Raw genomic sequence first — 27,620 nt, 5'->3', positions numbered from 1 at the left:
TAGAGCGGCTTTGAATGACTTTGGTTGTGAGATGCTTCTATTCACTTTGAACAGTATCATGGAGACATTTGCATCCTGATATCCTACTCTTGGATATTTCGATGAGGGAACAGACAGGCCTGTAGCAAAGGTTAGTTCCACAAAACAAAGAGGAAAAGATTCTCAGATCCTCTCAAAGTCTACTTGAAATAAATCTAGATAGAGCTCTTATGGATAGCGGAGTCAGGGGGTATAGGGAGAAGGCAGGAACGGGGTACTAATTGAGAATGATCAGCCATGATCACATTGAATGGTGGTGCGTATTGAATTGAATGGTGGCTCGATGGGCTGAATGGCCTACTCCTGCACCTATTGTCTATTGTCTATTGCCTAAATGCAATGTTCCTGCTAACTCCCATGAATTTGAGGCTCACAACCTCATGAAACGGGGAAGAAGTATTCAGGACGGTGTTGAGTTGCTGACGTCTATGCATCAGGAGCACATGGAAGCCCAGCATAAGTGACAGAAACCTCGCATCCGCTCAACTGTCCCATTTAATGCCAATTACCCCATCAATGGCCGAGGATCCCAGATCAGTCATCTTCAGATCCACAAAAGTGGAGTGGAAGCAAGTCTCTACCGTCCCAACAGACTTTTATGTTGAAGAATTTATGTAGATATTAAATCAGCTTGGAAGGAGTGAAGGGAAGTGTGTAAATGCGTGCTGCTTAAGCTGGGGGGGGAGTGCAAAAGCATGTCCCACAAGTATCAAGCACTGGGATCACTGCTGTAAACTGCATTGATAATTGGAACTTAAGAGCAATTAACACCATACCAATATTTACAGAGGATATTGGAGATCATTGCAAACACTGATGAAGAATGCAAATAATACAACAACAAAAAACGGATCCAAAATGGGCAGTCTGAGTAGTCAAACAGCAAATGAGCTTGAACATAGATAATCATTAGATGCTGCAGTGGCTGCAGAACAAGAAATATCTACAACATCTTTGAAAATAATAAACCACTGGTGCAGAATAGCAAAGTAAATGAGTGATGGAGGCAAACAGCATTGTGTGTAAGTCAAGCATTTACTTCCAGTGGCATAGGACTTTAAAAACATTAAGTTCAATTATGGAACCCAGTCAGCTCAGACACATTGGATTTTTGTCCAGTTTAGTTTAGAGTAACAGCGCGGAAACAGGCCCTTCAAACCACCCGAGTCCGCACCGACCCGCGATTCCTGCACACTGACGCTATCCTACACACACGAGGGACAATTTACAATTTTACCAAGCCAATAAACACACAAGACCCAAAATGTCTGAGGTGTGGGAGGACACTGGAGATAGCGGAGAAAACCCACGCAGGTCACGCGGAGAACGTACAAACTATGTACCCACAGCACCCGTAGTCAGGATCGAACTCGGGTCTCCGGCGCTGTAAGGCAGCAGCTCGGCCCCTGTGCCACCGTGCCGCACACAGTTACGATCATAGTCATAAAGGATTCAAGTTATACAGCATGGCAAAAGAGACTTTGGCTCATTGTTCTATGCTGTCCATCATGTACCGATGTATACTAAGCTCATTTACCAGCACTCGGCCCATAGTCTTCACCTCCTTGGCGATTCAAATGCTTATCGAGATGCTTCCTACATGTTGCAAAAGTACCTGCACCATTTAGTCAGGCAGCATGTCTCAGATTTCAGCCTCGCTCTGAGTGAAAATGCTCCACCTCAGATCCCCTCTAATCTTCTTAGCTCTTACCCTGATCTATGTCCTCTACTTTGAGACCCTTCTGCTACGGGGAAATGTTTCATGTCATCTCTCCTATCGCTGCCCCTTGCAATTTTGTATGCCTCTGTCAAAGGCATCTCAAACGGCATCACCGTATCTGCCTCAGTCACTACTCTGCTCCATGGAAAATAAACCCAGTTTATCTAGTCCCTCCTCAGCACTGAAGCAATCCAACCCAGGCACCCTCCAGGCAAACCTCCCTCGCGCCCTCTCTAAAGCAATCACATCCTTCCTAAAATATGGTGAGCAGAACCGCACTTTCTCTGTGCCATTATCAAAACTCTGCAGACCAAGCAGCATCTGCGGAAAGAGAAGCAGTTAACATTGCAGGTTGAAGGTAACTTCATCAGAACTGAGAGAGACTGCTTAGACCAACTACTTTGGTTTCCGTATTTCCCGGTGATCTAGAGGCCTTGATTCTGCCACCATCTCGGGAATGGAGTGGGTCACCCTGCATGGTGTGGATAATGCATTGCACCCCAGCATCACCACAACTGGCCAACTAATGCTCTCATAGCGCTGCTTCACCTCTTTTTATAAATATGCAAGTATTTGACGCTGTTGTATTTGATTTAAATTATGAACAAAAGGAAATTTCAATATATATGGTGTTGCTGGATGTGCCAGCTATTTCGGATATAACAGTGGAGGGATCAAGTGGAGTAACTCAGCGGGACAGGCAGCATGTCTGGAGAGAAGGAATGGGTGACGTTTCAGGTCGAAACCGACCTTCAGTGTAGAATGTGTAACTGGTCCCTTAGCTCAATAAGTTGGAGAATTCAATGAAAGAAGCATGGACTATTGACAAAGGTTCGTGTAATCCCACATAACGCGACTCAGTTCTGACTCCATTCTATTAAAGGACAAAGAAACACGAGAAAAAACATTAACAGCTTACAGAGACCTTACCAGAATGAAAGGATTATAACAACTGGCAAGCATCTAACAGTTGGAGATTTATTTTGTCAATACAGATTTTGAGATGTTCTGCTGGATGTCTTTGATGTTATTGACAAGTTGAACAGAATAAACATGGAGAGAACATTTCCATGTGGAAAAACCCAAAGCGGAGGACTATAAAGAGGAGTTACAAGTAAATCCACTGGGAAATGGGAAGAAATGTCATAGATTATAGATCAGAGGTGCAGGAGGAGGCCATTCAGCCCTTCAAGCCAGCACCGCCATTCATTGTGATCATGGCAGATCATCCACAATCAGCAACCCATGCCTGACTTCTCCCCATCCCCTTGATTCCGCTAGCCCCAAGAGCGCTCTCTAATTCTCTTTTAAATTTATCCAGTGAATTGGCCTCCACTGCCTTCTGTGGCAGAGAATTCCATAAATTCACAACTCTCTGGGTGAAAACTTTTTTTTCTCACCTCAGTTTTAAATAGCATCCCCTTTATTCTTAGACTGTGGCCCCTGGTTCTGGACTCCCCCAACATTGGGAACATTTTTCCTGCATCTAGCTTGTCCAGTCCTTTTGTAATTGTATATGTTTCAATAGGATCCCCTCTCATCCCTCTAAATTCCAGTGAATACAAGCCCAGTCTTTCCAACCTTTCCTCATATGACAGTCCCGCCGCCCCGGGGATTAACCTAATGAACCTACGCCGCACTCCCTCAACAGCAAGGATGTCCTTCCTCAAATTAGGAGACCAAAACTGTGCACAATAGTCCAGATGTGGTCTCACCAGGGCCCTGTACAACTTGCATGTCGTGTTATATCGAACTCAGGACCACGGTATGAGGTGGAGGAAAATAGCTTAGATTCTTTCAAAAGGTAACTAGCCATGTATGTAAGCTAAAAGGGAATGGGAAAATTTGCTAAGTTGAAGAGGAGACAAATGAGGAGTATGAAGATTGGCACAGAGTATAATAGCTTGAAGTAATTTTATCCCTGATATTCTCTTTTTGACTCTACATAGCTGAGCTTGCTTCAGCAACGGAAATACAAACAGTCTCCCAGAACATGTTGCTCAACTTTGATTGAAGCCTAAGATGAAGCAGTGGACTGCAGAATAAATGTTGGGAAAGTTAAAAGGCACTTGCACAGGTACATTGATAGGAAAGGTTATGAAGGATATGGCCAAATGTGGGCAAATGGTACCAGCTTGGATGAGGTATCTTGCTTGGCATGTACGAGTTGGGCCAATGGGCCTCTTTCCGTGCTGTATGATTCTATGAGTCTCTGACTGACTTGCATGTAGGCCCTGTGCACTTTCCCATATCTGTTCCGAGCGGTCAGCGAGCTGGAGATTATTCAATGATCACGCATTGAGAATTCAAGTGCATGAATCTCAGGAGATAGGGGAAAGAATTTTTCTTAAATCAGTAAGGAATATTTACTGAAATAAAATCGGAGCATTCCTCTTGGAACCGGAGTATTTTTCTTGTTTGCAGGATAGCTCTATGCTTGTGTTTTTTAGAACTCACCTCTCACTGTAAGTGTTTGTAAGTTGTAATAAAATATGGTCGAAAATAGGAGTAGGAGTAGGCCACTTAACCCTCCGAGCCTGCTCTACCATTCAATAAGACTATAGCTGATCATCTAAATTCAATATCCTGTCCAGTTTTCCACCCATATCCCTTCATTGTTCTCAGAAATCCCTCTCACACTTCTGGTTGATTATACTTAATGATTTGGTTTCAACCATTTTCAGTGGGAAGGAATTCAACAGGTTTGATGCTCTTTGGGAAGTTTCTCTTCGTCTCATTCTGAAAGGCTTTCCCTGTGACGCTACAGTATTCAGGGCCAATCCTTGAGCTTCCTGCACTTCATTTGTCCACACTTGTTAGAACTATGTAGATTCAGGGCAATACACTGTCATTCTTTTAAACCTTAGTGAGTACAGGCCTGGTTGAACCAATCTCTTGTCACTTGTCAATCCTGCTATGCCATTAATTACTCTCGTGAACACCTTCAAACCAAACATATCTTCCCACATCTAGAGAGACCGGTACTGACGGGACCCCACCACTGGCCATATCTTCCCATCCCCTCCCCTCTCTGCGTTCCGCAGAGACCGTTCCCTCCGTAACTCCCTGGTCCACTCGTCCCTTCCTACCCAAACCACCCCAACCCCGGGCACTTTCCCCTGCAACCGCACGAGATGCAACACCTTTCCCTTTACCTCCCCCCTCAACTCCATCCAAGGACCCAAACAGTCTTTCCAGGTCAGACAAAGGTTCACCTGCACCTTCTCCAACCTCATCTATTGCATCCGCTGCTCTAGATGTCAACTTATTTACATCGGCGAAACCAAGCGCAGGCTCGGCGATCGCTTCGCTGAACACCTGCGCTCGGTCCGCATTAACCAAACTGATCTCCCGGTGGCTGAGCACTTCAACTCCCCCTCCCATTCCCAATCTGACCTTTCTGTCATGGGCCTCCTCCAGTGCCATAGTGAGGCCCACCGGAAATTGGAGGAACAGCACCTCATATTTCGCCTGGGCAGTTTGCAGCCCAGTGGTATGAACATCGACTTCTCCAACTTTAGATAGTTCCTCTGTCCCTCCCCCTCCTCCTTCCCAGATCTCCCTCTATCTTCCTGTCTCCACCTATATCCTTCCTTTGTCCCACCCCCGACATCAGTCTGAAGAAGGGTCTCGACCCGAAACATCACCCATTCCTTCTCTCCCGAGATGCTGCCTGACCTGCTGAATTACTCCAGCATTTTGTGAATAAATCGATTTGTACCAGCATCTGCAGTTATTTTCTTATACTGCTCGATATACTCAAGGTGTAGTCTCACCACGGCCCTGGATAATGATGGGACCCAGCAATGTCTGCTATTGTTTTGCCTGTCTCTATGCAATTTACAACATTTTATATGTACTTCTAAAATTCAGCTAATTATTTTAACAAAGAAAATCACAAGGGAAAAAATGTTCTTCCACTCGAGCAATTATAACGTATTTATTATTCAATGGTCTAAATTAACCAGTTCAATATTTGCAGCCAGATTTTATGTAATTTGCTATGGAGAATAGTGCCAATGATTAGAAAATCTCCTGCTGGGTGAAATAGGATTTCCTGATAGAACAATGAAATTCATTAATGAGAAGCATGCTGAACATACACTCGATGCTTTTTTTTTAACCAAAATCACAATCGCTTTTAAAATACGCTAAAAAAATGCAAATTCAATCATATTAGTTACTCAGCTATAGAAAAAAAAGATTAAATTATGCTGTTTAGTGGACAGGGAATGCATATTAAAATAAATTAGAGGTAGACACAAAATGCTGGATCAACTGCGTGGGTTTTCTCCGAGATCTTCGGTTTCCTCCCACACTCCAAAGACGTACAGGTATGTAGGTTAATTGGCTGGGTAAATGTAAAAATTGTCCCTAGTGGGTGTAGGATAGTGTTAATGTACGGGGATCGCTGGGCGGCACGGACTTGGAGGGCCGAAAAGGCCTGTTTCCGGCTGTATAGATATGATATGATATGATATGATATAACTCAGCGGGACAGGCAGCATCTCTGGAGAGAAGGAATGAATGAATGAATAGGTTTATTGGCCAAGTATGTGCATATACAAGGAATGTGCCTTGGTGCTCCGCTCACAAATGACAACACAAACATACAGTTAACAATTAAGAATAAAGCATAAACACATCAAAACAATAAGGATACAACATTACTGTCTAAACATGTGGGTGAAAATAAACCAGAGCAAAAAAGAGACTACAGACTTTGACAATAGGTGCAGGAGTAGGCCATTCAGCCCTTCGAGCCAGCACCGCCATTTAATGTGATCATGGCTGATCATTCACAATCAGTACCCCATTCCTGCCCCATTCCCCATACCCCCTGACTCCGCTATCTTTAAGAGCTCTATCTAGCTCTTTCTTGAAAGCATCAGAAAGAACTTTGGTCATTGAGTAGAACCTTGGGTGATATTTCCGGTCAAGACCCTTCCTCAGAATAGTATTGGGGAGACGACTGGAAATTAAGAGAGGATCATGATGAGGAGAATATCAATTGCATGATCATATTGATTGTTCGAGGAAATAATTACTATGGGTAAGCTTCTTTCTGGATGCAATGTGGGATTGTTCACAAATTATCTTAAACACAAGTGATTGGGATAGGATTGAAGGCTTCTGGTTCTATCACATTGGATCTTTTGTGCTTTTTAAAATAAATAAAGTGTGTACATATGAAAAGATAGAGAGATTTCTGAAAATCTAGTCTTCCCTGATATGCAGGATGTCAGACAATTCAAGTCAGTGTGATTTGGTTTCTATTCTCCAGTGTCTCAATAAATGTTAACATCATTAATGTGAACTCATCTGAATTATACTGAGACCAATGGAAGACTTGCCCATAATGATGCCCATTATAAAGTTTGAAAGTCTCAAAGAAATCAAGATATATTGATACTGAGATACTAAGCTTGCAATTAAGAAAGTAGGATTTCACCATACAAGGCCGAGACCTTGTGGGTTGGAGAGGGAAAGGGTTCCATAGTTTAATTTGTGTCAAAGAATTACATCTCACATAATGTTTTGAACTCCTTGATTTCAACAAAATGACTTGGGCATTGTATATTATCTTTACTGCACAATAGCAGGATTAACCAGCATTTCACTTCCTCATGTATTGTACGAAAAAACAGTGAAACTTAACTCACGATTTGTTATTTTACTTCTTCGACATGGGTTTTCTTGAGTTTAGGGTGCTATGCAGAGTACTTGACAGTTTGGTGAGGGGTACAATCACACACAAATATATTTCCCCCCAAGATGATGAAAGGCAGGATTGAGTAGAAATTCGGGGTAGTAGGGTAAAGATTATAGTGGGGAGGAGATCAGATGTATGACAAGGTGATGTGAATGTGCTGGGATAAAATTGGGATGGAACTAAGGTTGAAGTATGGGCAGTGGAGGAGAAACTGGGGAATGGGCCAATTGGAAGCCAGGCCAAGAGATTAGTGTAGGAAGGAACTGCAGATGCTGGTTTAAACCGAAGATAGATATAAAAAGCTGGAGTAACTCAGCGGGAAAGGGCGCATCTCTGGAGGGAAGGAATGGGTGACGTTTCAGGTCGAGACCATTCTTCTGAGAAGTATTGTGGAGACGATTGGAGAGTAAAGAAAGGATCATGATGAGGGGAATATCAAGGAAGACAGTAATGGGTCAGGGTGAGATTTGGCAAGAGAATAGGAGTGGGGGGCAAAGAAAGTTCTGAGGACCTAGGGAGAACATGGACTTGGAGTGGATACCAATCACGGCATTTAGGGATAATTATTCTCGATACGAAGATTAAACAAGAAACTTCCCTGAAGAAAGTCGAAGCATGGTCATGGAATCTTTACTGCTTGGCTCCAAAGCAGCTGCTGCAACAGCTCATTTAGTTGAGGCAGGAACAGACCTTATCTCTGTGGCAGCTTTCGAGGTCCATTCTGTTTGTACATCACCTATATGTGGTAAAATAAAATTGTGCATGCGTCACCATGTGTTGATTACTGCATGCTGCTTGGTGCGATCACACATCTTCTGAACATGTATGTCACAGACATGGAGGACAGTAAATAAACAGACGTGTGCGGGTGTTTTGTGATCTGTATGGAGTTTGTATGATTTCCCTGTGATCTGCGTGGGTTTTGTCCGGGTGCTCCTGCTTCCTCTCACACTCCAAACGTGTGCTGGTTTGCAGGTTAATTGGCTTTGGTAAAACTGTAACGTGTCCCTAGTGTGTGTGTGTGTGTGTGTGTGTGTGTGTGTGTAGGACAGTGTTAGTGTGCGGGGTTTGTGAACTCAGTGGGCCGAAGGGCCTGTTTCCGCCCTGTATCTCTAAACTAAACTAAAGTGCCTGATGAGGTTTATCAATCCAGTTTAATTAAATTCTGTTACTTAAGGCATGAAAACTTTACTCCACACTATAAAAATGCCTGACTCTTGTATTTATTTAATGACCAGTAGAAAGAATGGATCAACACTGAATTCAGCTACTGGCCTGAAGGTGGCACTGGGTCACTTGTTTAAGCCAGGTCACCACATTTTCTATTGATTACAAGTGGGAAATTGTGGGTTAATTTATTTGGGTTTATCTTGCCTTGTGTTCTTTTGTGGTTTCAAGTGGTGAAAGTGGGCATTTCCTTCCCCAAATATAAAAATTACAATTTCAACATTTTAATATTGAACCTTAAATAAAGAATTGGACTAAACTCTACTCCCAACGCTGACCCTGCCCACCTTTCCCCCTTCCACCCCATTTTAAAATGAGATGGTCAGATCTGATGTCACATTAAAGCCCTGTCAAGTGAGTTCATGTTAAGTAAAATCAGTCTGTGTGGTGGAGTGATATATGACCATTAGCCCTTTTGTTTTTAAAAAAATGGCTATCGTATTGGGTGCCACTACCATAAGAAACACTTTCACATGGCCAAGCTTTGTCCTGCTCCCAACTCTTTTCCAATTCCCCCTCCCCAATCCAATCAGTCTGAGGAAGGGTCCTGACCCGAAACATCTCCAAATCATTCCTTCCACAGATAAAGTTATAGAGTTAATTATACAGTAGCGAAACAGGCCCTTCAGCCCAACCTGCCCATGACGATCAAAATGCTCCATCTATGGTTGTCCCACCTTCCTGCATTTGCCCTATATCCCTCTAAATTTTTCCTATCCAGATACCCGTCCATATGTCTGTCAAATGTTGTAATGGTACAGAATGCTGCCTGACCTGCTGAATTACTCTAGCACATTGTGTTTTTCTCAGGATTCCAGCATCTGCAGTTTCTTGTGTCTCAGGTGGCTATTTGTTGTAATGTTGAGTTTGCACTATGCTTACAACTTTAGTTGGGGGTGGACCACCGAATAAATTGTGGTGAATACTTGATGTTCCAAACCCAAATGGGTGATATAATGTAACCCAGTTACAAGTTGAGTTCAGATGAACCCACATAATACTGCACTGGCCAATCCTTAGTTTCCCACTGGCACGTGACATATCTTTTCTCGGAAAACATGTCACCTATTGGTGTTAATTTGATAGAGTTTATTTTTGATGGAGTAATAATTCAAATGCGCACAAGTAACCAGAGCAATCTTTCATATTGTGACAGAACAGATTCAGATAAATTATGCTCATGTTTGTGTTGTCGCAAGTGATCTGTTGAGGTCAGTAGATCATTCTTGTTCAAGTCCAATTACAGTGGTAATGTGATCAGTCATGGCCCAAGCAGAATGGAGCAAACTCAATGACCGTTTCAATGAAGGGCAACTAACTTGGCAAAAAAATAAGTACCAGGAAACAAAATGGACATATTACACTTAAACCCCTGTCCCAGTTAGGCGATTTTGTAGGCGACTACGGGCGACTAGGCTGTCGCCACACGGTCGCCGGGGTGTTGCCTGTATGGTCATGAGTAGTCCCCTCAGTCGCCCAAAGAATCGCCGCATCTTTCTGGTCGCTGCTGGATTTTCAGAATGGTGAAAATTTTTTGGCGACAGTGGGTTTGACGTCGATGAGCGTAGCTTGACATCTCCTGATGTAGGTGCTGTCATAGGTTGTCGCCAGGTGATGTAGGTTGTCGCTGGTGCTGACTTCGGTGAATTCCATTGGCGACTACCTACGTCAACCGGCGACAGGTATCGGCGTCAAAACCCGGAGGCCAAAATGACGTGAATTGTCTTCAGTTGTTGCCGACACGGTCGTAGCTTGTCGCGGGTGGACGTAGGTTGACTTCGGTTGTCGTAGCTTGTCACCTGTGTGGTCATAGGTTGTTGTAGGTGCGATCGTAGGTGGCCGTCCTACACGCGACGATTGGGTCGCCAGTTGTCGGTAGCTTGCCGTAGCTTGACGTCGACTAGGTGATAGGTTGTTGTAGCTTGTCGTAGACATTGTCCTGGGGGGTCCAGTCACTGTTTTTTCGGCGACCTGCTACGACTATGACAGTCGCCGGCAGTCACCTAAAAAATCACCTAAGCGGGACAGGCCCTTTTACTAAATCTCAGTTACTAAACCTAATTAAAATTTCTAGTACAATAAATATATCATTCAGTTATGAATTTTAAGATTGGAAAGAGAGGATAAGCTGGGGTTGTTTTACTTGGAACCAGGGATATTGAGGGGAGTTTATTTGAAAAAAAAACTACTTGCCAAATAGTGAAAGGCCTGGATTGAGTGGATATGGTGAGGATGTTTCCACTAGTGGGAGAGTCTAGGACCAGAGGTCACAGCCTCAGAATTAAAAAGCGGTCCTTTAGGAAGGAGATGAGGAGGAATTTCTTTGGTCAGAGGGTGGTGAATCTGTGGAATTCATTGCCACATAAGGCTGTGGAGGCCAATAGATATTTTTAAGGCTGAGATAGATAGATTCTTGATTAGTACGGGTATCGAAGACAGGAAGATGGAGTTTAGAGGGAAAGATAGGTCAGCCATGATTGAATGGCTGAGTAGACTTGATGGGCCGAATGGCCTAATTCTGCTCCCATCACTAATGAACATGATTCTGGAAATCAGAAATATATATTTTATTTAAATGCAGAAAATGGTCAGGTCGGGCAGCATCTGTGAAAAGAGACACAAGGTTAATATTTGAAGATGAAGACCCTTTATTGGAACTGAGTGGAGACTTGAGTACGGTGTACAAAATTACGGCAAACCTTGATAGAGTAAATGGAAAGGATCTGTTTCCCTTTGGATATGTGCCAAAAACCTTGAGGAGAGGGTTAAAGTACTTGATGGAGGGATTAGAGAGGAGATGAGAAAATATTTCTTCCTCCAGAGGGTGTTAGAAGTCTGGAACTCCCTGTGAGAATGGGTAGCAGATGCAAAAACCCAAATTACATTTATAAAGTTGTTATGATCTTGAGCGATGACCTGTAGGATGGAACAGCTGGAAGGTAGGATGGATGGCTCAGTGGTGTAGTGGGAGAGCTGGTGCCTTACAGCGCCAGAGACCCGAGTACGATCCTGACCACGGATGCTGTCTGTACGGAGTTTGTACATTCTCCCTGTGACCACGTGAGTTTTCTCCGGGTGATCCGGTTTCCTGCCACATCCCAAGGGCGTACAGGTTTGCGTGTGACAAAACTAAACCAAACTTAACTAAACTGAACTCATCCCAGAGTTGTTCACCCCTACAGTAACTTTTAACCCGTCAGAGGCTGGATTCTGATGGTTCCTTTTGAAATCATTGGTAACTACCAGTTTGATTCCACCCAATATTAGAAAGCTTCCACTACCTTAAAATATTCTTCTTTGTGTAGATCTCTGCTTGAAGATAGGAAACAGCTGGTGTTACACATAAGCCCTGATGCACTTTTGCAATTTTGCAATGCAAGAAATGCAGCAGCTGATCAACAAAGTCCTACAGACCTCCGAGTAGCATTGGCTAGAACATTTCACCCAATTCAACTGTCCTCACCCTAATTGACTAAGGATAAGTATGTATTTCACAAAATGCTGGAGTAACTCAGCAGGTCAGGCAGCATCTCAGGACACAAGGAATAAGTATTGGCGAGGGTACAAAGCCACTATTGCCCCATTCTTCGATTTGAATGCTCTCACTTTACTTGTGTTAAGTGAGGGGGTGTTTGGAGTCACTGTGATGGATGTTTGTGTTGGGGTTGTGTCTTGTGTTTTTTGTACTGCTGGCTAAGTAACCTTGTTCAGAACGAATGACAATAAAAGTTATTTTGGATTTTTTTGGATATGGTTCAAAGAGTAGATGTACCAGCTGGGAAACTGAGGAAATATATGCAGCCCTGCAGCACTCCAAGAGGACCAGGGTGTGGCACAGTGCTATTCTGCAGTAGAAAATTGCACTCAAGCCTTTTCTTCGGAGTTCTGGATGGACCTGCCTTCTTTTAAGAAGGATATGTGTCCCAACAATTATTTTTCAATAACCATACCACATACTGTTCAGAGCTCCAACTTGCCAACTGCTCGTTAGTTTAGTTATGTTTTGAGACACAGCGCGGAAACAGGCCCCTCGGCCCACCAAGCCAACACCGACCAGCTATTCCTGAACATTAACACTACTCTACACACACTAGGGACAATTTTACACTTAAACCAAGCCAAATAACCTTCAGACCTGTACGTCTGTGGAATGTGGGAAGAATCCGAAGATCTCGTAGAAAACCCATGCAGGTCATGGGGAGGACGTACAAACTCTGTATAGACAGCACCCGTAGTCGGTATCGAACCCGGGTCTCTGGAGCTGCAAGCGCTGTAAGGCAGCAATCCCTCTACCGCTGCACCACCATGCCACCCTTAAGTCATTTGTCGTTTTTCTATGAAAAATTTGTATAAAGAAAATCTCTTAAATGTAAAATAATATTGTGAAAGCAAACGAGTATGTAAACTGCATATTTTAACCAAAGTGAAACAATTTCACTATTTTCTAAATGGGGAGAGAATCCAGAAATCGTAGGTGCTAAGGGACTTGGGAGTGGTGCTGCTGGATTCCCAAAAGGTTAATCTGCAAGTCGAATCTGTTGTAAAGAAGGCAAAAGGAGTCCAGAACAAGGGGCCACAGTTCAAGAATAAGGCGTAGGCTATTTAGAACTGAGATGAGGAAAAACCTTTTCAGTCAGAGAGTTGTGAATCTGTGGAATTCTCTGCCTCAGAAGGCAGTGGAGGCCAATTCTCTGAATGCATTCAAGAGAGAGCTAGATAGAGCTCTTAAGGATAGCGGAGTCAGGGGGTATGGGGAGAAGGCAGGAACGGGGTACTGATTGAGAATGATCAGCCATAATCACATTGAATGGCGGTGCTGGCTCGAAGGGCCGAATGGCCTACTCCTGCACCAATTGTCTATTGTCTATTGTCAAATGCAATGCTAGCATTTATTTCAAGAGGGCTAGAATACAAAAACAGGGATGTAATGCTAAGGCTCTATAAGGTGTTGATCAGGCTGCATTTGGAGTATTGTGATCAATTTTGGGCACCATATCTGATGGGTGTTCTGGCCCTGGAGAGGGTCCAGAGGAGGTTACCAAGAATGATCCCAGGAATTAATGGGTTAAGTTATGATGAATGTTTGAAGGCACTGGGCCTGCACTCACTGGAGTTTAGAAGAATACGATGGGGGGACCTCATTGAAAGGTACCAAATAGTGGAAGACTTGGATAGAGTGGATGTGGAGAGGATCTTTCCACTTGTGGGAGAGTCTAGGACCAGAGATCATGGCCTCATAATTCAAGGACGTTTCTTTAGGAAGATGAGAAGCAATTTATTTAGCCAGAGAGTGGTGAATCTGTGGATTTCTTTGCCAAGTCAATGGATATTTTTAAGCCAGAGACAGATAGATTCTTGATCAGTACGGGTGTCAGGGGTCATGGGGAGAAGTCAGGAGAATGGGGTGAGGAAGGAAGATAGATCAGCCATGATAGAATAGCAGAGTAGACTTGATGGGCCGAATGTCCTAATTGCTCCTATTACATGTGACCTTAATTTTAGCATTCTTGCAGTTGACAGAATAACATTGTAATCAAATCACACATTGTGGAACGATGAACTTTTAAATTTAGATTACAAATGTAAAGGCATTTGAAACTGTAGTCATGGTCACACATAGGTTTTATAGACGTTATTCAGATGTTTAATAAACTGTGCCTGCCCACAATTCAGAGATGATTTTTGTTCATCTTTGATGGTGGACTTCTTTGATATGAATCAACAAACGGTCCCCAATTTCTGCAGCAAGCACTGCAACAAAATCATCTTGTTTACCTGTAGGAGGTCAATTACTCGTAAGGATCATTAATCCAGAAACAGTTCTTTTGCGCAGAATAACACAGGAAAGTCAGTTGATTAAAATCAAGTTCTTGCACTCGGGGGAATGTTTGTTTCACCACACGAATAAGTGATTCTTCTCTAACTTTAATTAAATGTTGAGGGTGTTTAATTTAGAATTCCTGGACACAGTTGCAACACTTTCACAGTGAATACAGGCAATTAATGCGTTATGATATTAACTAGCAATTTCCTGTACATGCACAGTCAGAACTTGCAAGTATTAATTGGAATATGGTGAGAAGACTTGGTTATTTTGCTTCACTCGTGCAGGGTACTAGGTGAATTCAGCCTATGATGAGATCGTGTATTTCAATGCTGCTTTCTTTAAAGTCATACTCAAGCCTTCAGTAGAATTTAGAAAGCTCAACATTGTTAACCTCCGCCCTCATATGTCACGTGATGATAAATGAGGCATATGGGATGCTTGCTTTCATAGGTCGGGGCATTGAGTATAAGAGTCAGGAAGTCGTGATGTTGCTTTTTAGGGCTTCAATTCGGCTGCATTTGGAGTATTGTGTGCAGTTCCGGTTGCCCCATTACAGGAAGGATGTGGAGGATTTGGAAAGGGTGCAGCGGAGGTTTACCAGAATGATACCTGGATTTGGGAGTATTAACTACAGGAAGAGGTTGGATTATTTTCTCTGGGATGCCGGAGGTTACGGGAAGGGCAGGTAGAAGTATATCAAATTATGAGTGCCATAGATAGGGTAGACAGCCAATGCATTTCTCCCAGAATGGAAGATTCAAATACTAGAGGGCATAGTATTATGATGAGAGGGACAAAGTTTGAAAGAAATATGCAGGTTTTTTACACAGATGGTGGTGAGTGCCTGTAATCTACTGCCAGGGGTGGTGGTTGAAGCAAATAGGTTAGTGGCATTTAAGAAGCATTCTGATCGGCACATGGATATGCAGGGAATGGATGGATATGCAGGGAATGGAGGGATATGGGTTATGTGCAGGTAAATAAGTGTTGGTCTGATCATAATGTTTGGCACAGGCTTTGCGGACTGTAGGCCCTGGTTCTTGAGCTGTACTGTTCTATGTTCAATGAAAATTGACCTGTCAAATAATCAACAGAAAGGCCATGTTTCATTTGTGGAACATATTTAAACAAGGCAAGAATGTAGGCACCTGTCTTATGAATGTTTCGATAGAATTAATGAAATGAGTTACAACAAAGGAATTTCACTGCAACCCTCTGCTGCAGATGGCTTATATTGAAATGCCAAATGCAGAATTTGCTCCCTCTGTCACCGTGTAGTTCCATATTCCAATCTGCACACAATGAACAGGATGACTATAATCTCCCATTCTTTTCACGGATCATTGCTTGAGACAACACTAGTTATTAAATCTTTCTCCAAGGCAGACTATGATTTATTATGATTGTAAAATGGTATATTTTGCTTATGGACATATTGTTTGGCTTCAATGCTTTTATCTGTTCTATTCATAAAATCCTGACATATATGGTCAATAAATGTATAATAAACGGCACATATCAGAATAATAATCAAAAGTCTAGTGGAAGCCTCATCTTTTGGGCACAGCAGACTATAGAGTAATAGTATTTCTATGCCTCGGTTCAATCATTATCTGTCTGTGTTGCTTAAGTGGAGCGTGTGCTTATTACATTTGCAAGTCTGTGCCGACTGTGCAAAATCAGCAATTTATACTCTGATGATGATCATTCAATATCCACCCAATGCAAACCATTCTTCCTCAAAAACTGTTGAGAATTCTACGTGTCAGAAGGAACTGCAGATGCTGGTTTAAAAAGAAGACTGACACAAAACGCTGGAGTAACTCAGCGGGACAGGCAGCATCTCTGGAGAGAAGGAATGGGTGATGTTTTGGGCGCAAGCCATTGCAACGTCAACCATTCCTTCTCTCCAGAGATGCTGCCGGTCTCCAACTTTTTGGAGTTACTCCAACTTTTTGTGGCTGTCTTTTGTTGAGCGTTTTCGGTGTGTTCTTTTTCTTAGAGCAACACAGTCCAAAAATTCTCATCAAAATCTACATTAGTTGTTAAAAGCATATAATTGTGGATCAAATGAGAAGAAACTAAAATCTTCCACAATTCTGACACGGGAGCATTGCCTTTAATGCAGAATTCTCATTTTAAATTTTTTGTCAAACACTAAACAAACTTGCTGCTTCTTCACAGTTTTTATTTCCAAATCAAGAGAAGGGTTGCTCCGATTTCTGCTTCGAGGCCGGCAGGCACCTCTTTTCCCTCCGTGAGGTGCAGATGACTGGCAGCTTTTATTACTTGTTTCAGGCTTTTGTATGAAGGTTATAGGCTCACTGATGCTATCTGTCACTTTGCCTCATGAAATATTTAACCCGAGGTTTGCATGTTGGAGCGGATAGGTTGCAGTTTGTTTTATTCATGGTGAGAGACTCAAGGAAGGTGGCTTGCAATCTCGTCTCGCAAGAGGCTGACTCCATTACCTGCTTCCTATAGATAACCAGTGTCAATTCCACCTTATCTGCAATGGCTGTTTTGTTTTTTTTTAACTAGCTTCTGTCAAAGATGGTCATGAGTTGAAAGCAATAATGGTATCAGCTCAACAATTTTCCAACTTCAAACCAACGTTCAGAATTTTCAGGGATTTAACTACATTGGATCAAATGTCATTATTTAGAGTCATGCAGCATGGAAACAGACTCTTCGGCCCAACTTGCCCATGATACTCCATCTACACGAGTCCCATCTGCCCGCATTTTGGCCCACATCCCTCTAAACCTTTCCTATCCATGTTCCTGTCTTTTAAATGTTGTTAGAGTACCTGCCTAAACCATCTCCTCAGGCACCTCGTTCCATTCAACTACCACCTTCTGCATGAACAATTTGCCGCTCGGGTTCCTATTAAATCCTTCCCCTCTCATCTTAAATCTACGTCCTCTGGTCTTCTACACTGTCCATCTACCATATCCATTCCCCTCATGATCTTATACAACTCTGTAAGATCACCCCTCGTCCTCCTGCGGCCTACCCAATAATTGGGACATGCACCATTCCAGCAGATTTTGTATTTTATATAATTGTTCTCTTTGCTTTTCATCATCTTTATGACATATTTAAAAATTAAAATGTGACAAGTTGATGAATGGCAAAGGGTCTAATTTCAATTCAGCTGGAAGCCTGACATCGGAGAAGAAATCAAACTATCTGAAGAAATTCTATCGGTTGGAGCCAATGGACGCAAGTTCGTCATCTTGCATTTCCCTGGTCATGATTTTTTTTTTAAATAATATTTTTGCAATAATAGTTTTTTTTGTACTTGTACATCCAAATCCAGCACCAGTTCCTTGACATGGTCAGTCAGGAGCTGCAGCTGAACACGGTTGCTTTCGTGATCACCGCCATGTGTTAAAAATTGATTGGAATATTTATTTGTGTAAGAAAATAACTGTAGATGCTGGTACAAATCGAAGGAATTTATTCACAAAATGCTGGAGTAACTCAGCAGGTCAGGCAGCATCTCAGGAGAGAAGGAATGGGTGACGTTTCAGGTCGAGACCCTTCTTCAGACTATTTATTATCTACATTGATGTGTAGTAACATTGAGGCAATGTTCTGTGAATCAGAGTTAACATAGAAACATAGAAAATAGGTGCAGAGTTAGGCCATTTGGCCCTTCGAGCCAGCACCACCATTCAATATGATCATGGCTGATCATCCAAAATCAGTACCCCGTTCCCACATTTTCCCCATACTCCTTGACTCCGTTAGCCCGTAGAGCAAAATCTAACTCTCTCTTGAAAACACCCAATGAATTGGCCTCCACTACTTTCTGTGGCAGAGAATTCCACAGATTCGCAACACTCTGGTTTAAAAGGTTTTTCCTCATCTCAGTCCAAAATGGCCTACCCTTTATTCTTAAACTGTAACCCCTGGTTCTGGACTCCCCCAACATCGGGAACATTTTTCCTGCATCCAGCCTATCCAATCCCTTAAGAATTGTATATGTTTCTGTAAGATCCCCTCTCATCCTTCTAAATTCCAGTGAATATAAGCCCAGTAGACCCATTCTTTGGTTAGCAAGGTAATTAACAAATACGTCATTGCCTATCTTGAAATTATTTGGGATTGGCCGAAGATTTCACCTCACTGGAGATTGGAGAGAAGCTGCAGTGTAGTCAGACCTATTTGAATGAGCAGAGCCTTATTTCCAGCAGACTTGAGTCTGTCTTTCCTGCCCCGAGATTATATTATTCCACTGGGCAGACACTTAAGATTGTGTGCTGGTCAATGTATAAAACATACATGTCAATTTCTGTCCATTGGTGGAGACTAATTGCACCTAAAAATGACAAGTTAATATCATTGTTCATTTTAGTCATCCTTTCACAAGTTTGCTTTGTAAAAACCCCAAAGAGGTGAAGTCCCAATTTGATAACACCCATGGGCTAAGCTTAATGAAAACTGAAGAAAGTGCTTAGCTATTTGAGTGAGCAGTGAAGCAAGTTATTGTGTTATTGTGAGCTGCCAGTGGGCCATTCTCTCATCCTTGCTATGTCAGCATCAGGCAATCATATTTCTTCCGCCTTTCACTGAAAATGCTGCACAGAAACACTCCTTTGAATATATAGAGAAGGCTGCAGCTTCCTTCCAGAATCAGATTCAGATTAGTTTATTGCCATATGTGCTAGGGTGCAATGAAATTCCTTGTTTGCATGAAGCTCATAGAGTATGCCATATACCTGGTAATATAGTGTAATATGGTAATACACATATATATTACACTATTATGGTAATATACGTATATATTACACTAACCAGGTATAAGATTTGTTGTTGTTCGGCCTTCGGATTGGAAGATGACCATGACTTCACTTTCAGTTGGATTGGTGACTGTGGGTCCGGAAGTGACTGGTGAGGCCAATCCGGGCCCGGAAGGCACGCCCACATGTAGGACACAAGTGGATGGCTGCTGCAGTGGAAGTGGAGGTAGCCCGGGCCTTGTGCGCGGTGCGTTTCCTCTGGGCCTCTGCAGTGCGTCTGTTCTCTGCTGCACGGGCTCCTGTGGTGAGCTTGCTATGCCAGGTTGGACGGTCCAGAGCAAGAGACTCCCAAGTGTTGAGGTTGATGTCCAAGTCTTTGAGGGACACTTTGAGGCAGTCCTTAAACCGTTTCTTCTGTCCTCCTACTGAGCGCTTGCCCTGACACAGTTCTCCATACAGAAGCTGTTTTGGCAGTGGACTCTCGGGCATTCTGATGTCATGGCCTGCCCATCTGGCTTGGGCTTTCCAAGACCTCTGTGTCGGGAATTTTGTCCTGCCAGCTGATGTGAAGGAGTCTGCGTAGGCAGCTCAAGTGAAAGTGGTTGAGCTGTTTGGCATGTCTGCTATTTATATACAGTGTAGATATATAAAACAGTCCGAAGAAGGGTCCCGACCTAAAATGTTACCCATCCTTTTTCTCCTGAGATGCTGCCTGACCCGTTGAGTTACTTCAGCACTTTGTGTCTATCTTCAGTATAAACTAACATCTGCAGTTCCTTTCCACACATACCTGGTAATGATGGATACAATTTTTAAAAAAATTCTCCCTATCAATAATCCAGCCCTCCAGTTCAGTTGCTTGACCACTGTGCTGCACTTATATAGTTTTTTTAGATTTAGATTTAGAGATATAGCACGGAAACAAGCCCTTCGGACCACCGAGTCCGCGCCGCCCAGCGATCCCCGCACATTAACACTATCCTACACATACTAGGGACAATTTTTACATTTTACCCAGTCAATTAACCTACATACCTGCACGTCTTTGGAGTGTGGGAGGAAACCGAAGATCTCGGAGAAAACCCACGCAGGTCACGGGGAGAACGTACAAACTCCGTACAGACAGCGCCCGTAGTCAGGATCGAACCTGAGTCTCCGGCGCTGCATTCGCTGTAAGGCAGCAACTCTACCGCTGTGCCACCTTGCCGCCCTAGTCAAACTTTGTTGGTCCTCCAGCATTTTTGTGTTACTTCTAGGCTCATTGACAAGAACTAAATTCAGGAGATCTCTGTTTCAGCATCAGACAGCTTCAATTTTGTCAAGCTGATTACTGAGGGAGTTGACGGCTTATTAGCTGTACAAATGTTTGTTTGACACTGTGGTTAGATCTGCAAACAATTTAAATGGAAAAGTGTTACAGCAGTAGTGAATAATTCCGAAATGTAGCTGATAATTATTTAGTCAGCCCTGTCTAACCTTATCACAGCTGTAGGAGATTGAAGAGCATTTAAAATGATGTTGGCTTAAATGGAGAATTAAGAATAGATTCCATTTCATATCTCCCTTTGTTCTTTTCTTTCAGCCCGAGGTTTTGCCAGTGATGATGAATATTTGGAAATCACAGGAATTGTCAAGGAGGATGCTGGTGAATATGAATGCAGTGCCTATAACGATGTGTCATCTGCTGACGTGCGGAAAGTACAAGTAACAGTAAACTGTAAGTGATTGCCACAGCTTTTTACGAGTCGTTATCTTTCTGTGTGTTTTTGCCCTGTTCAAGGTAACAACAATGTCGTTGCTGAGAATCATGTGCTGCACAACCAGTGTCCTTTACATTACAAACTGGAAGGGAGCTGCCTCTGAATGTAAAATGCAGCTTCTTCGATCTACCTTAACATCAGTCTTAGAAGAGTTCTTGACCAGATTGATCTGTTGGGAGAGTTTCTCCTCTCGGCGGCACGGTGGCGCAGCGGTAGAGTTGCTGCCTTACAGCGAATGCAGCGCCGGAGACTCAGGTTCAATCCTGACTACGGGCGCCGTCTGTACGGAGTTTGTACGTTCTCCCCGTGACCTGCTTGGATTTTCTCCGAGATCTTCGGTTTCCTCCCACACTCCAAAGACGTAAAGGTATGTAGGTTAATTGGCTGGGCAAATGTAAAAATAATTGTCCCTAGGGGGTAGGATAGTGTTAATGTGCGGGGATCGCTGGGCGGCGCGGACCCGGTGGGCCGAAGGGCCTGTTTCCGCGCTGTATCTCAAAATCTAAATCTAAAAATCCTCTCTACTCTCCTAACCTGCTTCTGCTGAGCGTTCTGTGACTTCACTCTTAGAGCTCTGGCGCAGAAGAAGAATAACTCCAGAGAATTTTGTCCCCATCCAAATTTTAGTTTGGTTTAGCTTAAAGATACAGCATAGAAACAGGCCCTTCGGCCCTCCAAGTTCACACCAACCAGCGGTCACTCATACATTAGTTCTATCCGACACACTGGGGACAATTTACAGAAGCCAATTAAGCTACAAACCTGCACTCATTGGAATGCGGGAGGAAACTTGAACACCCAGAGAAAACCCACACGGTCACAGAGAGAATGTACAAACTCTGAACAGATAGCACCCGCAGTCAGGATCGAACACAGGTTTCCGGCGCTGTGTGGTAGCAAATCTACCGCTGCACCACGGTGCCACCCCAATGGCAATAAATTAGCTGTGTTCTCTGCTGCACTTTTAGCCTGCTTAAAGTATTGACTTGCAGGATGCTCAAATGAGGAGAAAGGAACTTTTCAGTTGTTCACGTCGAACTTGCAATCCAGATTGTAAAAGACGTTGTTGAAACCCACTCACATCTTGCGGTAAAACTGATCGTATGTTTTTGAGACTTTAATATGCAAATTGAAATGAATACTTCACCTCCAACTGTGGCATCTAGACCAAACATTTGCACAGACCTAAAAATATATTTGTCTCGTTGGCATATTCTTCATGTTTGCTGATTTTCGCTAATTTTTGCTGAGACTAAAAAGCAAATTGGTAATTAACATAATGATTTTAATAAGTGACACCTGGTATGAGGCAGTTTTTGCAATTGTGTGAATTATGAATTTTAAGCCAGCAGAAAATCGAGCAGAGTGTGAGTTTTGCAATGTACACAGGATTTTCTCTTGTGTTGCATGGAATGATTTCTAGCTATTGATCTGAATTGCTGTCATTGGCCCTAAGTTCAATAAACAAGTCCTGAGAAGGTATTTCTACTGTTTATATCTGCTGTATACAGTTTTATGAGAAATCTTCTGAAATGTAGAGATGTAGCCAGAGTTGGGGAATTAAGAACCAGAAGATGTGGGTTTAAGGTGAGGGGGGAAAGATTTAATGGGAATCTGAGGGGTGACTTTTTTACACAAAGGGTGGTGGGTGAATGGAATAAGCTGCCAGAAGGCACGGTAGCGCAGCGGTAGAGTTGCTGCTTTACAGCGAATGCAGCGCCGGGGACTCAGGTTCGATCCTGACTACGGGTGCTGCACTGTAAGGAGTTTGTACGTTCTCCCCGTGACCTGCGTGGGTTTTCTCCGAGATCTTCGGTTTCCTCCCACACTCCAAAGACGTACAGGTATGTAGGTTAATTGGCTGGGTAAAATGTAAAAATTGTCCCTAGTGGGTGTAGGATAGTGTTAATGTACGGGGATCGCTGAGCGGCACGGACTTGGAGGGCCGAAAAGGCCTGTTTCCGGCTGTATATATATGATATGATATGATAAGGCATAGTTGGGGCAGGTACTATCATTTGTGGGAAGGAACTGCAGATGCTGGTTTAAACCGAAGATAGACACAAAAAGCTGGAGTAACTCAGCGAGACAGGCAGCATCTCTGGAGAGAAGGAATGGGTGACGTTTCGTGTCGAGACCCACCATAATGTTTTAGTGACATAACTGATGCAAACTGTGAGCCGGACAATTATTTCTTCACTGTGTCGGGCGGCATGGTGGCGCAGCAGTGGATTTGCTGCCTGACAGCGCTTAGTGCGCTACGGGTGCTTGTCTGTACAGAGTTTGTTCGTTCTCCCCGTGACCTGCATGGTTTTCTTCGGGTGCTCTGGTTTCCTCACACACTCTGAAGACGTACAGGCTTGTTGGTTAATTGGCTTGGTATAAATGTATAAATGTATAAACGGACAAGAGAAGCCCTACAATACAGGGACTCCAGGGACCAAAAGGTGTCATCGGCTGGTATCGAGGTGAGAACAGGGTGGAAATGGAGGGCGGAGAAAGCAGTGGAGTTGGCAGAGTCACGCCGAAGACAAAAGGCATTGGTGGGAGTCATAGCAACTGGCAGAGCGGGCTTAGGATACTTTCCTAAGACCCAGGTTGGCAAGGCCCAGGGCAAGGAGAGACGCCATCTCATCCAGGAAGAGGTCCGAGCAGGTGTGGAGGAAGAGCGTGTGAGCAGGACGGTGGGGCTCAGGCAGCAGGGAGCGTGGACAAGGTGGGAGAGCATACCGCAGCGCAGGATTACCTGGTCAAACATCATGCAGGCAGATTTCCAGCGTGTCCGGTTCCTTGTCCAATCTGTCTACGATGCCCTACCAAGCCCAGCAAACCTCCACGTCTGGGGCAAGAGCGTGACACCTTCCTGCCCACTTTGCACTGCAAGGGGATCATTAGAACATCTCCTCAGCAGCTGCCCAAAGCCCCTTGGCGAAGGTCGCTATCGGTGGCGCCATGACCAGGTGCTCAAGGTGGTTGCTGAGAGCATAGCCACTGCCATCAGTAGCAGCAAACACCACCATGCCCCGAAGAAATCAATCACTTTTGTCAAAGCTGGAGAGAAGCTTCGACCACAACCATATACAAGGGCGGGCCTCCTTTACACGGCCACTGACTGGCTGGAAGACACGCTATGAACCCATAGAGGTGGGCTGTAGAGGCTTTGCAGGATGCTCACTCTGCAAAGTCCTCAACCAATTGGGCATTACGGGGCTGGCAAAGAAGAGGGCCATTCAATCCGCAAGCGAAACCGCAGAGAAAGCCACTGGATGACTTTGGATTAAGAGGGCTGATCCATGGGCAGTTGCTGCTGGGACCCAGGTCGGGGCCTGATCAACCCCGGCTGGGTCGCCTGGGCGAGGGTGTCTGATGTTGTGAGACCCGAAACACCCGATGACCCCAGGTCACATCACTGAGGATGCGTCCCAGTGCATCCAGAAGATGTATCTTGCACATATAAATTGTCCCTAGTGCAGGACAGTGTTAATGTGTGGGGATCGCTGGTCGGTGTGGACTCAGTGGGCCGAAGGGCCTGTTTCTGCACTGTATCCCTAAACTAAACTAAACTAATTAGCACTCACCCGATTGATTGCTTCAACAAATGAATTTTTTTAATGATATGGGAGTCAAATATTAATTCTCTAGAATAGCCACATTGTTATTAAATTCTCAGCACCTTTGCACATCATGCACTGTATCATTCCATTGATTAAACACCTACCTGGAACTGAATGATCAAACTAACAAGTTTCCACCCTGCTTTCAGATCTAATATCATTCTTTCCCCTCTCTGTGTTCTTTTGTGGAATACTTAACAGCTGCATTTAATTATTTGCCAAAATGACTCTTCTTTTGAAGTTCAATCTACCCACAGTGCTCAGTTACTAACCAAGCTTTTTAAAGAACACAAAAGCCATTATTTACTGTAAAAGAATCGGCTGCAGGCCCAATTGAACTATCCGATGAAATGTTCAGCTTTGATCTTCACCATTAATCCACTGTAAGTTTATTCTTAATATGAATCTACGAGGTTATTACCTTCATGCTGTCCTTCCCAATTGTATCCTGTATTTGGTCACAATTTTACTGGGGACGTTATTTCATTATTTAATATTTTTGCTGGTTGCAATGAATTGATAATTATTAAGGCCTATTGTTAGTGCTGCATTGGTTTTTAAAATATCAGCCATGACCTTATTGAAAGGCAGAGGAGGCATCAGGTCCACAGTAGCCTGCTCCTGCTATGTTTCTTTTGTTGTTCTTGTAATTGAAGATAGCTGCAGTCACAACTTTAGTGCAAAATGAAGTCGATTTACCGGATAAATATCCTGGAGTTGTGGACCTCTGATCAAGAAAAGTCCATCTTCAGCCGGGGGGGGGGGGGGGGGGGGGGAATTTAAGCTCACTTAAATAACAAAACATCATCCACGATGGTGGCTGTTGAAGAGCTTCAGGAAATAAAATCTGCTTTCTTATCTGATCTGTGTCTGAACCTAAACCTTTCAGCCCTCTGTAATGGCTTCACAATCTCACCGTCACATCTATCAACTCCTTCAAACTACAATAAGAATAAAGGCAGTCAGACCACCCAGACTTGGCCTGAGATTCAGATGAAACAACTTACTCCCAGCCTGTCAAACTAAGAGTTGTTTGTAAGGATACTGGGGACTGAGGCTCACATTGGGAGATCTGTATATTTCAGCCGTGTTGCAGCCTGATGTACCTGCCTTGCAGAATCACATCTTAATGACATTTTGACGACTTCATCATGATCTCCAGATCTATCATGTTCTTTCATGAGCACACATCCATCCGCCAGAGGCAGTGATGTGGTAGCGTGCCCTTGGAAAGGTGCAGCCCTGGCAGTCAGCAATATTGACCTATTACTTCATGAAGACTCATGGCTTCAGGTGAAACATGAACAGGGACACCTCTTTCAGGTTACTGTCCACACTCCACCCTCAGCACCAGTAAAACCAAGGAACTGATTGTTGACTGTACAAAAGGAAGGCCGAGGATCCACAAACTTGTCTTCATCGATGGTGGAGAGAATGAACAACTTCAAGTTCATGGGCATGTATATCTCTAAAGATCTGCCCTGGACCTTGCTCATTGACGCACCCATAAAGAAAGCTCGTCAACGCCTCGACTTCCTTAGAAGACTGAGGATATTCGGCATGTCGACAAACACTCTTTTGAATTGCTGCAGGGGTTCGGGAGAGAGCATATTGGCTGGTTACATCACGGCCTGGTTTGGTAAAATTGGCTTGGTATAAATGTAAATTGTCCCTAGTGCGTGTAGGATAGTGTTAATGTGCGGGGATCACTGGTCAGTGTGGACGTGGTGGGCCGAAAGGCCTGTTTCTGCACTGTATCTCTAAATTAAATTAAATTAAACCTACTGTCAAATTTGGCAGGACTTTTCTGTTGCTGTCAATGTCAAATTCTATAGACTTGTTCCATGCCTTGCTTCCCGGTACATTGTGGAGCCAATCTGCTGGCTTTTATCTGTGGTTGCTGCCATTTGTTTGTGAGCAAAGCAGCCTGATTTACTTTGCATTCTATTTAACCTTCTTAAACAAATGCAGAGATTAAGACGCGGGCCGTGCAAATGAGATTAGTTTACAAACTTCTGTGAAAATTACGCTGTGCAGTTGAACAGTGCCGGTTTGCTCTGGAGTTTGTTGGGGTGCTGTAGGTCATAAGGTCATAAATGTTAAGAGCAGAATTAGGCCATTCAGCCCATCAAGTCCACCATTCAATCATGGCTGATCTATCTCTCCCTCCTAACCTCATTCTCTTGTCTTCTCCCCATAACCCCTGACACTAATCAAGAATCTATCTATCTCTGCCTTAAACATATCCATTGGCCACCACGGCATTCTGTGGCAAAGAATGCCACAGGTTCACCACCTTCTGACTGAAGAAATTCCACCGCACCTCATTCTTAAAGGAATGTCCCTTATTTCTGAGGCTCTGACCTCTGGTCCTAGACTCTCGCACTAGCGGAAACATTCTCTCCACATCCACTCCATCCAAGCCCTTGTCACCAATAAATTCATCCCCAAGCAGCAGTGTCTGACATGCAAAGCATCTGCAACAACTTTCATGGAATTAATTTCAGAAGCAATAGACAATAGACAATAGGTACAGGAGGAGGCCATTCGGCCCTTCGAGCCAGCACCGCCATTCAATGTGATTCATGGCTGATCATTCTCAATCAGTACCCCGTTCCTGCCTTCTCCCGATACCCCCTGACTCCGCTATCCTTAAGAGCTCTATCCAGCTCTCTCTTGAATGCATTCAGAGAATTGGCCTCCACTGCCTTCTGAGGCAGAGAATTCCACAGATTCACAACTCTCTGACTGAAAAAGTTTTTCCTCATCTCAGTTCTAAATGGCCTACCACTTATTCTTAAACTGTGGCCCCTTGTTCTGAACTCCCCCAACATTGGGAACATGTTTCCTGCCTCTAACGTGTCCAACCCCTTAATAATCTTATACGTTTCGATAAAATCTCCTCTCATCCTTCTAAATTCCAGTGTATACAAGCCTAGTCGCTCCAGTCTTTCAACATATGATAGTCCCGC

General features: G+C 43.7%; 1 protein-coding gene across 7 annotated transcripts in view; it reads left to right on the top strand.

Annotated features, from left to right (window-relative positions):
• The window catches only part of LOC144608834 (opioid-binding protein/cell adhesion molecule-like), a 1,854,101-nt gene that overhangs the window by 1,761,280 nt on the left and 65,201 nt on the right, over nt 1-27,620 (top strand). For all 7 annotated transcript variants that reach the window (XM_078427009.1, XM_078427010.1, XM_078427011.1 and 4 more), the window contains one exon: nt 20,857-20,991. In XM_078427009.1, coding sequence (XP_078283135.1) covers nt 20,857-20,991 — 135 coding nt within the window. The remainder of the gene's footprint in view (nt 1-20,856; nt 20,992-27,620) is intronic.

This window comes from Rhinoraja longicauda, chromosome 32 (assembly GCF_053455715.1).
Source record: "Rhinoraja longicauda isolate Sanriku21f chromosome 32, sRhiLon1.1, whole genome shotgun sequence".
NCBI classification, from domain to species: Eukaryota; Metazoa; Chordata; class Chondrichthyes; order Rajiformes; family Arhynchobatidae; genus Rhinoraja; species Rhinoraja longicauda.
Note: the sequence above shows the minus strand (reverse complement) of the source record. Positions and strands in the feature narration are given on the sequence as shown.